This window comes from Girardinichthys multiradiatus, chromosome 2 (assembly GCF_021462225.1).
Source record: "Girardinichthys multiradiatus isolate DD_20200921_A chromosome 2, DD_fGirMul_XY1, whole genome shotgun sequence".
Lineage (NCBI taxonomy): Eukaryota > Metazoa > Chordata > Actinopteri > Cyprinodontiformes > Goodeidae > Girardinichthys > Girardinichthys multiradiatus.
Window position 1 is genome coordinate 36,992,862 of NC_061795.1, and position 15,131 is coordinate 37,007,992.

The window sequence follows — 15,131 nt, forward strand, 5'->3', positions numbered from 1 at the left end:
GTACTTTGGCAAGTCACAAGGTGGCATGAAAAGCAGTTTGTAGTACCATTTGTACACACTCTCTTGATTTATTCTAGGTATAAATCAGGCTGATATTTTCAGACAACTTCTAAATACACTGTCAGCATTTACAAGGTTATGTCAATACACAAAAATATTTACTTTGACGTGGGAGACCTGTTTAAATGGACATCAAAGTTCTAGAAATATATTCCACTGACTCCCCTAGAGTCTCCATGGATGGAGGATTTGTCCAATTCCACTTACCCAGACATCTGCAACTTCTCAATACAAAAGTAATAAATAATTAAATCCCATTTTGTGGGCCTTGCACAAGAAAAGGTTTCTGCCCAGAATAAGTGTCAAGAACCAACTCTGAGAATCCCAAACCAGCACTGCAAGAACAGAAGGATGCCATTTTGTTCTTGCAGCATTGCTAGAGAGGACATGTTTCTCTGTTCTGGCAGAGCATGTATAGAACTTAACTCAAAAAGTGACTAAGTTATGTCTTCAGAGAGCACAAAGAGGGTCAGCTGTGGATACACACAATGGACAAGGAAAATGAACAGCAGTTTTTCTTTCATAAGCAAAGCAAGTTTAAACCAAGAGTTCAAACTTTCTTCAAATGTCCTCACAAATCGTTTAACAAGGAGACAAAAAAGCAACAGCAAAACATTAGCAAATTTTTTGAAGTTTTGTGATTTAATGTTATTTGATATTACTTCTTAAATGTAAATTTGTTGGCATAGAATTTGACCTTCAGTGCAAACTAACCTTTCTTTGAGTAAGCTGGCACATCTGTCACACAAGGTAAACTTCTCTCTAATGATCCAGGACTAGACCTTAAGAGATTCAAGTACACAATCCCTATTGTCCTCCATATATAAATATATACCAGTGCATAAAGAGCACATGGTCTTGCAACAAACATGAGGTCCAAAAGATCTACCATCCTCTGCATTCTCTGATTGATGCAGATTGAAAAGCCTGATTTTAAAACTTCATTGATCCTCAACAACAGAGTCTGTTACTATAATTGCTAGTTCTTAGTTCTGAATTTCCAAGTGGTGCTCCACTGGGAGATCAGTCATTTTCACCAGATGATAGGTAAGTTGGACACAAAATGCTGAAAGAGGTCTCCATGGAAACGTTACAGAAACGCTTCAGCTCCCGTCTTTTTTGCTCTGTCACAGATAAATATCTCATAGCCGCACATTCCATTTTTAGCAAGTTCATTATCGACAATGGCACTGCTGTGACAAATGAAATTAGAAATAGAAGACAGTACGTCTGCCATGACTCACCATGACTGGATAGACAAACAGACAGACTAAACAGGTCAGGGATTTTATATTTTTTTACCTGATGGCGCTCACATTTTATGCTCCATCAATTTGAAGATATTTATTCTGATAACAAAAATTAAGATAGGCTTTATGATAATAAAATTTTTATCAACATTTGTGAGTTATTGTGATAAAAGAGGCTACATATCAAAAACATTGTCAGCAGACCTTGGATCCTTAAAGCTAGGCTGGTTCTAAGCTTGCCTTTCAGATAAGTAAATCTCTCCAATTTATGTTAAGTGTGTCAATATTTAAGGACACAACTTAATACTGTGCATGACGCTGTTGTTTTAGTACTATTTTCAGGCTTTTAATTAAAAAAAGAAAAAAGGACAACATCTTCATATTTTTGAAAAACAAGTTTTCCACCTGGAGCTCAACCATACCTTTGTGTAACATATTAAGGGAAGGAGTGGACATTTTGAGTTTCACTCGTGAAACACAGTATGTCTCCAAAGACAGTGGGGGCACTGACGCCTGTCAGTCAGCCAGCGGGCAAAATGAATGATTCTTTGCCACACCACTGCTCATCTGCCACCAGATAGATGATTTCTCTGCCGCTAAATGTCACATCAATATTCACTGCCAGCTAATTAATTTCAGCTCCAATGGAACTCGTTGACATCTCACATCCTATTGGAATACAGATGGCACCATAGCTCTTAAAACACACACTTGTTGTGCAGTGTGAACTTTGTACAACCTCATGCATCCTTGCCTTCTTAAATCTTTCTGGGGCTTTCACTAAAAAAACCTAATTAGTGAAAGCAGTGGCAGAACAATTTGGCATTCATTCAGTTAAAGTCAGTATCACAGTAAGTAATAGTCACAGTTTTGATGAAGTGGGTGTAAGATTACTAAAAAGGTCACGTTGCTCGTTATACCTCAGTTCCAAAATGATAAATGCTCATGACTGGTCAGGACCAAGTACTATACGTACAATTGTTGAAGAACACTTGTCTAAGTCTGATCTGCTGTTATCTATAAAACACAATCAGTTACCTACAGTACAAAGGAATGAGTCACTCTCTACCTGAATAATACATCCGATAATAATACCTCTTATTGTGACGAGTTTGGCATCTCTGAAATGTTGTACTGTGAATACGTTTGTAAAGGTATACACAGAAAGAGTGTTTTACCACTCAACATTCAGAAGTTCAAGAAATTCAACAGCTTATTTCAGTAAAAGCTTGTCAGTGAGCATTGTTAATTATCCACTGTAGTCAAAGGCTTGCATATGAGTACTTGGTATATTAGAAATAAGAACAAACATCCACACTCAACGCTTGAACCCAACAACACAGTGAAATCATGAATGAACTGTAATCAACCATATTTTTGGTTCAAATCCAAGCCTAACTACTGCCAAACCAACAGAACCGATGAATCACTTTAAGTTAATAATTTAACTTGCCTAACAATACAAAGTAGGCCAGAAGATCTGAAAGAGGAATATACCATGCCCTAATCTAAAGTAATTCAAAAACAGATGAGAAAGGGTTACAAAGTCATTCCTGAGGCTTTGGGTCAAGAACATCAGTTTGTGACCTTAAAATCAAACACAGATATGCAGCAAGATAAGGATCCTTGACACACCAGCCCATCCAAAGAAAACAAGGTTTTAGAGTGATCTGGTCTAATTCTGAGCCCATTGAGATGTTGTGTCATGACCTTAAGATGCCAGTAATGCTCCGAAACCCTTCAATGTGGCTAAATTCAAACAATTTTGCAAAGAAGAGTTGGTCAAAATTCCACCCCAGTAAAACTCTTATGGGTAGTTAGTGGTCACTGGTGAAACCATGAATCCAAAGCATGTAGTGTAAGGCCTAAATGAATCCAAATTGAGGTTTGGTATTGGCCTAGCAAAAGTCTGGACTTAAATGAGATGCTGTACAGTAACCTTAAACAGACCATTCATACTCAAAAACCTCCCAATAAGGCTGCAGTAAAACAATTCTGCAAAGAAGAGTGGGTCAAAATGTGTCCACAATGATGTACAAAAATCAAAAACAGTCTGTTTAGTGCTCCAGACAAACATCTCAAACATTTGATGACAGCTGTTGCCACTGAACACAGTAAACCAGTTATTTGGTTTAGTGAGTATTATTTGAAATATGATTTTGTATATTAGGTGAGGTTATCTTTGTGTGATATCAAAATTTATTTGATGAGGTAAAAATTTATGTGCGGTGAAAAAACAGTACATATTCAGTACACTGCACATATTTAGCTAGTTATTTTGTGTGTGGGGAGAGTGGGGGATATTATCCAAAAACTGCAGCACAGTTGAATGCTTACCTTTCCTACATAAACTAGCAGTCTGGCATTAAGAGGACTCTCATCAGGGCTCAACCAGAACTCTGAGTTATCATCAGATGATACGGAGAACTGGAAATCACCTGGAGGGGGAAGAACATGATCAAAGTGGGTGTTAGTGGAAAGAGATCTGGATGACTCTCGATTAGTACACAACAGACACAACCAAACTTCTTTTAAAAAGGTTCTCAGGTGTAAAGATATGGTGCCTACACTGACTGTGGCCTTAGTGAGAGATGACACATTTAGTTAAAATCATACAGAACGTTTTACTGTAGGTGGACTTTGAATTTAATTATGGTGTACTACTGAAAGAAAACACACACTTCAGCACAGATCTAAAGTAAGAAAACAAAGAAAAGCAAACAAAAAGCTAGCAGACCAGACAGTGATTAGATTCCATTTTCTGTTTGTTTTAAAGTGTAATGTTTATGATTATGGACAAGCTACTATTTTTGTTGACCAAGACTGTATAAAAACAGCTTATTTTTTGCTGCTGCAAACCTTAACCTTTTGCCTAATTATCTGGGGTGTTTTGGCAGCGCCTACAACTTTTTTTTTTTACTGCACTGTCCTTCTGTCATTCTTTTTAGATCCACCACATCAGCCCCAGACTGAAACTAAGGCAAAACGTCACAATTGCTAGGTATAACACCAAAGCGTCTGCAAATCAATGCACAGAGTTTGCCAAACTGAGGAAAAATAATTTCTCCTTGATAACTTAAAGTCAAACATGCAACTACAGTAGATAAAAACAGGGGAATGCTAGTTACATCTGAGTTAAACATCTGTAAACCATTTTTCATCCCACATGGGTATAATTATCTCAGAATGAAATGCATTAACATTTATTAAGATGGCAGTGGTCAGTTGTTTCAGAATTAGGAACAATTTTATTTTTCTATTCCTTTGGTGGTTTCATTTCGTTAGCCTCATAGCATGAGGCTAACAATATATTCACATTTCTTTCATGCTAAAAATTGTATGGCATTAGTGTCCACGCAGAAAGGGCTTATGAGTATTTTTTAAATCCAAGGTGATTAAGTTTGTATTTAACGATGCAGTATTATAAATTAAATTGACACAAGGTTCTCTATAGTGCTGTTAGGCATGTCACTATAGTATTAAGGAATTCTCCAAAGAGATTTAGATTAAAGTGCACAACAAATGTTACCTGTTTAAATCTACTAAGTCATATTTTGTTTGCGTCTGTCTCTGGCAGGATCTAAAGGATAAAGGTGAGGGACACTTGTTAGAGCTCAAACTGTGAGGCTGAGAACAGTATGACCTTCACACCATCAGCTCAGTAGAGCCATACTACTAGTGAAAGCCGTATGAGAGTCTAAAATTAATTGTAATCTAATTAATAGCTTCAGTTCAGCAATTTGTGTAAGGGCACTTGGACATTTGGGGTTTTCAGTTCCCATAGCAACTGGGTTTCAGGGCAGGACCATGAAGGGATGGCAGCAAGATTTAGCTGTGAGATTCCTGCACTGAGGCAAGATGAAAATATGAATTTCCACTACATTAGTGGCTGGAAGGCGTTTGGATTAAGAGGGTTGAGGAAATTGCCTCCTCTGATAAAGGACACAAGCTCCAAGGCCCTCAGCCTCGTATCAAAGACTGAGAAAAAAAGAGCTAGTTACCATCTTTGTAAGGGTGAAGGAAACCAAATATTCTCAAGCCGTAGTTTTTCCACTTTGGAGCCACGGCTAGCTTCTTTACTGTTGTTCTTGTCTGCAAGAAAAAGAGACATTTCATAAAACAAATGTAGTGGTTCAGAGTTTGCTGCAACTTGAACAACAGCAATCTGAAGGCTTTAACTCTTGTCTTGATTCTTTGTTTTACTCTTGTCTTATCAAGAAAAAAAATAAATACAAAATATACACAATATAACACTTCGAGGTCTTTCTGTTTTGATTGGGGTTTGAGTCTATGGAGATGAGGGCCTGTATTAGGAGGAAACCAAAATGATCAAATGTTTTCTTTTTCCTAATAACTATGGTAAAACCTTCCTTGTAATGTGCTGCCATACAAGGATAAAAGAGAATAAAAGAAAATGGATGATGGAATCATATTTCAAGTAAGTTTTGGGGAAGGATAAGGTCTATAAAACTATCATGATTAAATTTAAAATATAAGCACTGCAGACCTTCCAAACTTGATGTGAACTATGAAAATATTTTTTACTAACAGCAAAAAAGATGTACTTGATTTGTCTAATTTCTTTGAATTATTAATTTCTTTAAATTTTTTGTATTAGAAAAAAATAAGATTGCTCCCCACTTTAAAAATTGGTGAAGTAGCTGCTCCACTTGCTCCATTGCTCAGGTGCCTCTGTCACCTCTAAAAGAAGAACTGTGCAATGTTTTCATAAATCATTGTTCACTCTTTTTCTTTTCAGTACACAATAATTTTTGGAGGATACCAAAATTACATTTTTTCCTGAATTCCATGAACCCAACCATAAGACTGAAGGGTAGCTCTGTAATAATTTAGAAAACAATATATTGAATTCATTTTGGTCAGTAAAGACATGTTGGTGTCACCTTTCAACACTATAATATTATCTTTGTGTTTCCATAATACTTTGCAAACTATGGATCACCCTGTGGTCTTGAATGCTGTCATGGATATAGTCAACAATGTGCATAGCCAACCTTAATGAATAAACCTTAAAAAGGTCAGAAGAGGTCAGACACCAATGTATGTAACTAACCAGTTCACCAAAGATCAATAACTCAGAAGGAAAGTATTTACTTTTAAGCTATTGTTCCTAAGTGATTTTAAGATGAATCATAGAAGCTTTAATGTGTTGCACTATCGGAAGCTTCTTGGCTTTAAAGCTAAATCAATTTTATAGGTTAAAATTTCCAAATTTTTCCTGTACAACTTCCATACTGTTCCAGATTTGACTTTCCAGGGTAAGAACAAAAAGGGAAGGATAGAAGAATGGACACAATGAATGAGGGAAGCAAGGAAGAGACAAGAAATGAAAAAAAGAAAGGAGAGGATGCCAAAGAAAGGAAAACAAAGAAAGGAAACAAGGAAGAATGGAAGGTAGAAAACAAAGGATGAGGGGAAGACACAAAAGAGGAAGGACATGAAGTAAGAGCAAAGTGAAGGAAGTAAGGAAAGAAGAAAGAAAATGAGAGAGGGAAGGAGGTAGATTTGTTGTTTGAAAAATTTCAGAAATTAGGTTGTTATCTAAACTGGATATAGTATAAGAACAACAGGGATCCAGTGTAAAAGTCTGACAGAAAAAAAAGACAGTAATGGCGACTTTTTTAGTTGGCTATACATTTATCTCTAGATTTTGTATCAGTTACTCTAGTTTTCCAATAAAACACAGCAGATTTTGATCTTTTAAATAAGAGAATATAAAAGTCTGAAAACTAAAACCTTTTTTTTAACTCAAAATTCCTTTCTCACACTTTTCAAAACCTAGAAAACAGTCAAAATGAAATTCCATCCTATTCTATGCTTTTTGGGATCTGACAGGAACCAAGGCTCTCCACCCATTAGTTGTTTAACTAACCTCCACTTTAGATTTATTGTCACCGTGTGTGCTGTTCACACTGTAACATTAGCCATAAATGACATGAAGAGGAAAAGGTCTGAAGCTTCTTATCTCAATGAATAAAAATATAAAACTGTACATATTAGTACATTTTACAAAATTTTTAGGAGTAAAAATGGAAGCAAAAGTATCTCCTTTTACTATTTCCTTACACAACCTAGCCTTTTCTTTCATCGCCCTAACAAGTCACTATGTGAAAGCCTATATTCTAAGAATTAGTTGCTTTTACAGGCTCATAATTTTACATTTCACACTCTGTTAAAGGCAACAGCTGCCACTACTATACCACTGGCTCAGTGACATATCTTCACATTTCTAATACTTACATGAGGATAGAGAGGGAAGTGCAGGTTCTTTCTGAGCTGGGCTATAGAAGAGCCGCACCAGTCCTCAAACACATGTAGGTTGACCTGGCCCTTATACTGCAAACACACAAAGAGGAGAGAGGTTAGCATACAGTATAAAACAGCATTTTGTCATATAAAACAAGAGATTTGCGTTGATATGTCAGCAACTGGAGCGGCGATTAATTATGATGATTAGGTTGTTGCATTTGCCCAATACAGCTCAGCACCTTGCAAAAATTTTCAGAATCGTTTAACAAATTCATATTGTGTCATGTTAATCCACAAACATCTTTGTATTTTACTGCATATTTGTGAAGTGGAAGAAATACCCCTAAGAAATGGCCATCAGAAGTCACATAATTAGTTGACATGGTCCATTTTTTGAAAGTAATTCCCATGATAAATACAGATGTTCTGTGAATGCCTCTGAGGTATTTTGGAGAACACTATGAACAAATAGCCTCATGTAGACCATAATCAAAAAATGGGAAGAGTATGCTATAGCTGCAAACCTATCAAAACATAGATGTCTAACTAAACTGACAGAGCAGGCAACGGCAGCATTAATCAGAAAACCAGCCAAAAAAGTCTCTAGCAACACTAGAGGACCTAATCAACAGCTCAGGTGGAAAAATCGTCCGAATGGACAAATACTAGTTAAGCCAAGAGTGCCAGAAAGAGAATTATTGTTAAAAGAAAGAAAGCCATAAAAGCAAAGACTAGATTGCCAAAGTGTAATTTTATAGTCTAAATAAAAAATGTAATATGTGGGTTAATATTAGTACTGTAACAATCCTGATTACAGCAAAACCACAGTGAAACATGGTGGCAGCATAAAAATGGGGGGATGGTTTTCTTTAGAAGGGGCAGGGAAGCTGGTCAGAGTTGATCTAAACACAGGTTAATCCTGGAAGAAAACCTATTATAGACTGCAGGAGTCTGCAGGAGTTCAGATCTAAATTCAATTAAGAATCTGTGCCAAGATTTGTCAGCTATTGTTCCCAAACAGACATTTTCAATCTGACTGAGTTTGAGTTGTTGAGAAGAATGAGCAAAAATGTCAGTAGCTAGATGTGTAAAGCTGGAAGATGAGTACCAAAGACGTGCAGCAATAACTGAGGGAAAAATGGTTTTACAAAGTAATGACTCATTGGGGTTAAGTACAAATGGACACCACACTTTCCAGAATTTATTTGGAAAAAAAATTAAAACAAGTTATTATTTTCCTTCAATTTTACAATTATATACTAATTTGTGCTGGTCTCAAAATAAAAAATAAAACACACTGAGGTTTGTGGCTGTAATGCCAGGAAACATAAAAAAAATTCAAGAGGGACAAATATTTAAAAACATTTAAAATGTATATATGGTAGAAAATGCAGCATTTACTTTCCAGTGTTGGCACTGTCCTAAATAACATAATGAGGCGACAGAGGGCTCATGAGGAGTTAAGGAGGAAACGTGACCTGAGATAGTCTGGAGCAGTTTGTCAAAGGTCATCCCCAGCCCACAGTCTGACATTTGTCTGAATTACAGAGGGAAATCACAGGACACAGCAATGACAGATGGTGAAACTAGTCTGCTTGAGGGTACATTTTCCTCCAGCACACACAAAGGTATACTCATCCACAAAAAGATTTGGTATTAGGTCGAGAATGCTTTCATTTTCACACCTTATTACACTTTCAGCTACATGCTATGTCAGCCACTACAGTATTTAACGTCACATTATAAGAGGTAGCTGGCGTGATTTAACAGCCCACAAAGTTTTAGTTTTAATAGCTGACGATCAAAACACCTGCACAATGTCCACCCATATGGCATCCTGTTAATGTGTAACAACAGACTCAGCAGGCTGCTTCTGTAATACTGCCACAGACATTTAAAACATCACACAGAGCTTGAACAGAAAGCTGGCTCTAACCAAAACGAGAATAGAGGCACAGTGAGGTGCTCTGGCAGATCAAAGCTAAAGCTGGTTTCCCTACTTTGGCATTTCAGTTGCTGAAAGTAGTCTTTTTGCGTGTGTCGAAAGCTAGAGAGTCAACAAGAGTGAGGCTGTCAAATCAGTCAGTCAGGAGACTAGAAGAGATAGCCCAACACAAAGGACAAAAACAATAAACAGAGATAAAACAAGATATTTAGTGTACGTAGACTGTGTGAAAGACAGGTTTTTTCTTGACTGACATCTTTAATAACTGCCAGAACAATTGATGAGATAATTTTTCTGTTTTTTTTACTTTCTTCAAAGTCAGAAGTGTACATAAAGTAGGATGCTCCAGTTATGGCTTTGTCAGCTTCTGATGGGCTAATTCACATCATTTGAATTAAATGGGGACAAACCTGTGGATGTATTTAAAGGAAACGGCTCTGCTTCCTTGTGGGACATGATGAGGTTTATCTTTGGGTTAAATTTCCAGATTTTTAAAGGTGCCACGTTCATCTATTCAAACAATATGAAACTGTCCAGCCATATTATTATTCAGAAAGGGTTCTGTACCCAGCGATAAACATGTTTGGAGTAAAACATGCGTAACAACCATGAAACAAAAACAAAAGACCCTGCAAAGATACTGCCTGAAGCTGGTGATTGATTATCTTTATCCATTGTGAAACGAGTCTCGTGCTGACATTGGCTGAAAGGTCACACAAAGAGGAAGTAGCCATTTCTCTAAAAACAATCTAAAAACCTGCGGACAGAAGAAGCTAAAGTTGCAATATTTTGGCCATAATGACTACTGTTACAATTGAAGGAAAGAGGGGGTAAGCTTAGGCACCAATGGGTCCTCTAAACACACAATGACCCTAAGCTCTAAATTAGTTGTAAAGGACAAAAAATCAGTGTTTGGGGGGGGGGAAATCAAACATGATCTCAATGGAAAATTTGAATACAGAGGTCCAAATGTGTGTGCGAGGAAGGTGACATAAAAACCCAACTCAATTAGACTCAATTCAGTCAAGAAAGATTAACCACAAATCAAGGAAACTAGGTTTATGGAAGGACACCCAAAACAAAGGCAAAGCTAAAACTATTTTGCACACATTATTCTGGTATTTACTGAACAGAAATTTAATCCTGTCGAGCAGTGCCCACCTCTACGTTGACAGAGGGTGTCCTGCTCCCAAACTGTCACGCTTGCATTTCAACAGATGGCCTGAGACAAAGAGGTCTTCCTCATCTCTCTTGTGACAGCGGTCAAAAAATAAATAAATAAATAAGATTAAACAGCCCTTGCACGCTGACAGCAGAAGAGCACATTAATTAACCATGAGATGCTTTTGTTCAGAAGACATATCATTATAAATCAGTGGCGGGAATTCTGACTTGTATTCACTCACTCACACACACATACATATATATATATATATATACATATATACATACACACACATACATATATACATATATATATATGTGTATATGTATATATATTTATATATATATATATATATATATGTATGTGTGTATATGTATGTATATATATATATATATATATATATATGTATGTGTGTGTGTGTGTGTGTGTATTTATACACCCTTCAGACTTCCAGTACAAGACAGACTCCTGTCATCTGCAGGAATGCTCAGATAATTCTGCAGTTGTGGGATGTATCAGAGATGGACAAGAAGCTGAGTACAGGAAGCTGGTGGACCACTTTGTGGCATGGTGTGGAAACAATCGTCTCATCTTGAATGTGAATAAGTTCTGTTCTGGGGACTCCTCTGGTACCTCTGGAGATCATTGTACAAAGAAAGATTCTTAATAAAATGTGCAATATTAAGGACTACCTCATGCTTTACATATGTATTTAGTACTTTACAAAGTTAATTTCAGCTTCACTATTTAACTGTGTCTATTACTTTTTTTTGCTCTTCGCTGCACATATTTTTTTAACTGATTGCTATTTATTGTTAGATTTAGCTTCTTATGTTATACTTAGCTTTCTTTTTACTTAAGTATTAGGCTTCTTAACCTGGAACTGAGTCTGAATTTCGTAGCTCAACATGTAAATGTGAGATGGTACGACAATAAAAATCACTGAGTCCTGAAATCCTTGAACAATATGGAAAAACCCTGAGCATCCTTTTCATGACACGGTTGTATAACAACAGAGTGTCTTCAGTCAGAGGCTTTATCAGATCTGCTGTGAGACAGATCGCTACAGGAAATCCTTCCTGGCCACAGCCATCAGCATCTAACAGCTCTTTGAAGAAACCTGCATAATATAAGCTACAACTACATTTAATTTCCCTTTGGGATGAATGTATTTTTGAATTGAATATATATTTATATATGTTCAATTTGTATGGATATGTATATATACATAGTTGCTGCTTTTCTTCTGTGCTCTCTAGTAAAACTACTAATTAAAATTTAAAAAGAAAGAGGGTCGGGACAGGGATTTAGAAGGTAGGCAGAATCACACAGGAGAAAGGCAGGAAGTCAGAAAGATGAATAGGAACGCTTCCCGTCTAAAAACAGGATAGACAGAAAAAGAAGAGAGGAAGGATGGTGCGAGGTTAGAAGGATTTAGTAAGCAGTCCTTATGTAAATATGCCTTATATAAAGCTTTTAATAAATCTCGTGGGTTTTGAAAACAAACCTTTTTTTGGCCCGGCCCCTTCTTGCCACTCCTCTTGTCAAACAGCAATAAGCGGGCAGCTTAAAAGTCTCCAACAATTATTTAAACATACATCAGTGTAGCCTTGGAGCTATTGGCTGTAAATTCAGCTTCCTGCTAGGGGCCACTTGCGTATAATGGGTTTATTTTTTCATGCAACAGTAAGGTAAGAGAGATGTCTGTGTTTGTGACCTAAATCAGAGAGAGAAACGCTGAAATATACCTCTCTTCTTTTACTGTAATGGCAACTAACCATCTTCCTTGACTCTCTTCAACTGTTCTTGCTTCACCCTGAGAATTATACTAGATTTATTTTTCTCTTGTTGTTGCTTTTGTATTGTATATCTTAAAGCCTTTAGTTCCACTATTCTATTCTTGTACTGTATTGACTTGTCTCAGATTTCCTCTGGCTTCTATTTTTGTGCATCCATCTCTCCATCCATGAGCTGCCAAATGCTGTCAGTTTCTCACTTCTGACTTTAGTCTTTCTGAGCTCAGCTGTCAGTATACCACCTCTGCTTCGATAATGTCTTCCTCCCACATCAGTTTATGAAGTAGGGACATAATAATATTCATGCAACAAATAGTAAGTTTGAATTTGATAAATGTTTCGGTTAAATAGCTTTTTTGTTTGTGTCTTAGAGATGCATTGAGAAATTATATGTTGATCGGAATAGGCAGACTTTTAGCTGGGTTAGTTCGAAATGCAAAAATCTTTTTCTGATCAGTGAACACATCATAAAATCACCATATTGCTCTGCCACCAACACTCTTCTGTGTGGATGCTACTTCTAAGGTAAAAAGACCCAATAACAATTTTCGGTGACGTGTTCAATCTGAAGTCAGGGAAAGCCTGCAGATGTAAGGAGCTATTAAAAACAACTGATTAATTCACGGCTCTGTCAGGCTGTGACAGGGAGAGCAAGACTTTTGTCAGAAAACAGAAATGCTGAACAACAAAGTTACACTTTTTTAATCTTTTGAGCTTTCAGCCTGACTGTCATGGTACATGATGGATTTGGAATTGAGGGTAAAGTGGGTAAGCAACAATCAATAGGGAAGATTGAAAGTAAATTTCAAAATCTGTATCTGCAGTTTAGCAATTTCATATTGCTGGTCATATCTGCTGTGTAATTTTGAATATGCAGTACCTAAAAATTTGTATTCAGTCTATCTGAAAGAATGTCCTTGGAATTTACTGTCATGATTTGTGGGTGTTTTAGGGTTCTTCTTATTATTATTCTTGATAGGCTTTGAATCATGCTTCTGTTTATTATTTTCCTGGTCATGCTTTAGTTTTTGTCTTCTAGTTCATGTTTTGTCAAGTTAGGTTTTTGGATCTGGTTATGCTTTAATTTCATAGTTGAATTTCTATTAGTTTGTATTCAAGAGTCTCTGTTCTGCTCCAGCCACGTTTTGTTCTCGCCTGTCTATTTTCAGTCATCTTCATTCGGTTCACTGGCGCCTAGCATTCAGTCTCCTCGTTTTACCTGCTTCTTGCTCCATATATACACAACTGTTCTGTTCATTCCTCGCAGAAACATTTTGGATCGTCGCTCTCATTTCATGTCTTGTCCTTTTGGTCTTGCCAGCCTGCCCATGTCTGTTTTTGCCATCACCCAGTAAGTTTTGTTCATTAAATCATTTCACCTACCGTCATGCTGCCTGCTCGTCTGCATTCCGGGGTCCTCTACTACACAAGCCCTGACATTTACACTCATTTTCTGTTTAGTCCTTGTACCTGACTAAAGATAAATATCATGTTTCCTACAGGAATAAAAATTTGTAAATTGGACAGGTGGGAGACAAAAGACGTTTCAGGCTTTTGAAAAAAAGAAATGCTTCAAAATCTGTTTGTGTCAGTGATCACCATCTTCATTCTCACTTCTATATTTGTGGGAGCTTGTCTCAACACATCTCTACAACTCTCCAGTATCCACTCTCTCCCATCCATCAGGTCTCACCATTAACCAGCTTGCAAACAGAGCATTTATTGTTTTTTATTTTCTCTTTCTCATTCCTCCAGGAGTCTGTCTCCCTTTCTTAAAACCTGGCGCAGCCTTCTGTACTCCTGCTGGCACTGAGGTACAGACAAACGGTGGCTCTAGGCATACACAGATGAGCTATCGCACCAGCTGTTGATCCTACTACTACTAAGGTATATATATATCTTTAACTGTTTTATTACAGAGCGTTAGCATTTTTACAGGTCAGAACTTTGTCCTACAGTTTTGTTAACCTTCAACAGGTATAAATCAACACTTCGTTTTATTTTTTAAGAAATAAAAGTAAATACTAAAGTGTTGGAAAAACAAAACACTTCTCCAGGATTTCATGTAACCTTGTAAATTGGATTTGATGAATGTTTTTTAGTGGCTTTCAAAAGGTTTTGTTTTTTTTAGGTATTTTCACTAGTTTGTAGTCCAGTACTTGACCATTGAAGAGCAATTTAATGTTTTATTGTCATCTGCAAATGTAGCACATTGTTTGACACAGACCTCTTTTAACATTTTATTTCAATCAAGTCCATATCAAAATAACAGATTGGTGCACCAATTTGGCCCAATTATCAAAAAGTCATATGGAAACAGAACAATGAAATGAAATGAAAAATGTCAGCAGGAGCAAGACTGGAAAGCCATAGTTGGGCTAGGGTTAGATATACGTTTTTAAACAAATAATAAAACTATGTGTGTTAACTGATGCATTATCAAAACATAATAGTTGCTCCCAACTTAATGATTCGGTTGAAAGCTGGCTCTCTGGTTGTAGAAAACAAAAGAGTTCTTTTGGAGAACTAGCAAATAACAAGTTCTAGCTGTAGTCACAGTTTAGCACTGGAACTGCTCTGGTAGAAACAAATCTCAAAGAGCTATTATCCAAAAAGTTAGATAGATACAATAGATGATCATTTGA

At 36.7% G+C, this 15,131-nt stretch overlaps 1 protein-coding gene across 2 annotated transcripts in view; it reads right to left on the reverse strand.

The window, feature by feature from the left end:
* b4galnt4a (beta-1,4-N-acetyl-galactosaminyl transferase 4a) overlaps positions 1-15,131 on the reverse strand; it is a 209,526-nt gene that overhangs the window by 57,226 nt on the left and 137,169 nt on the right. For both annotated transcript variants that reach the window (XM_047345063.1, XM_047345068.1), the window contains 3 exons: positions 7,572-7,667; positions 5,312-5,402; positions 3,648-3,748 (listed from right to left, as the gene is read on the reverse strand). In XM_047345063.1, coding sequence (XP_047201019.1) covers positions 3,648-3,748; positions 5,312-5,402; positions 7,572-7,667 — 288 coding nt within the window. The remainder of the gene's footprint in view (positions 1-3,647; positions 3,749-5,311; positions 5,403-7,571; positions 7,668-15,131) is intronic.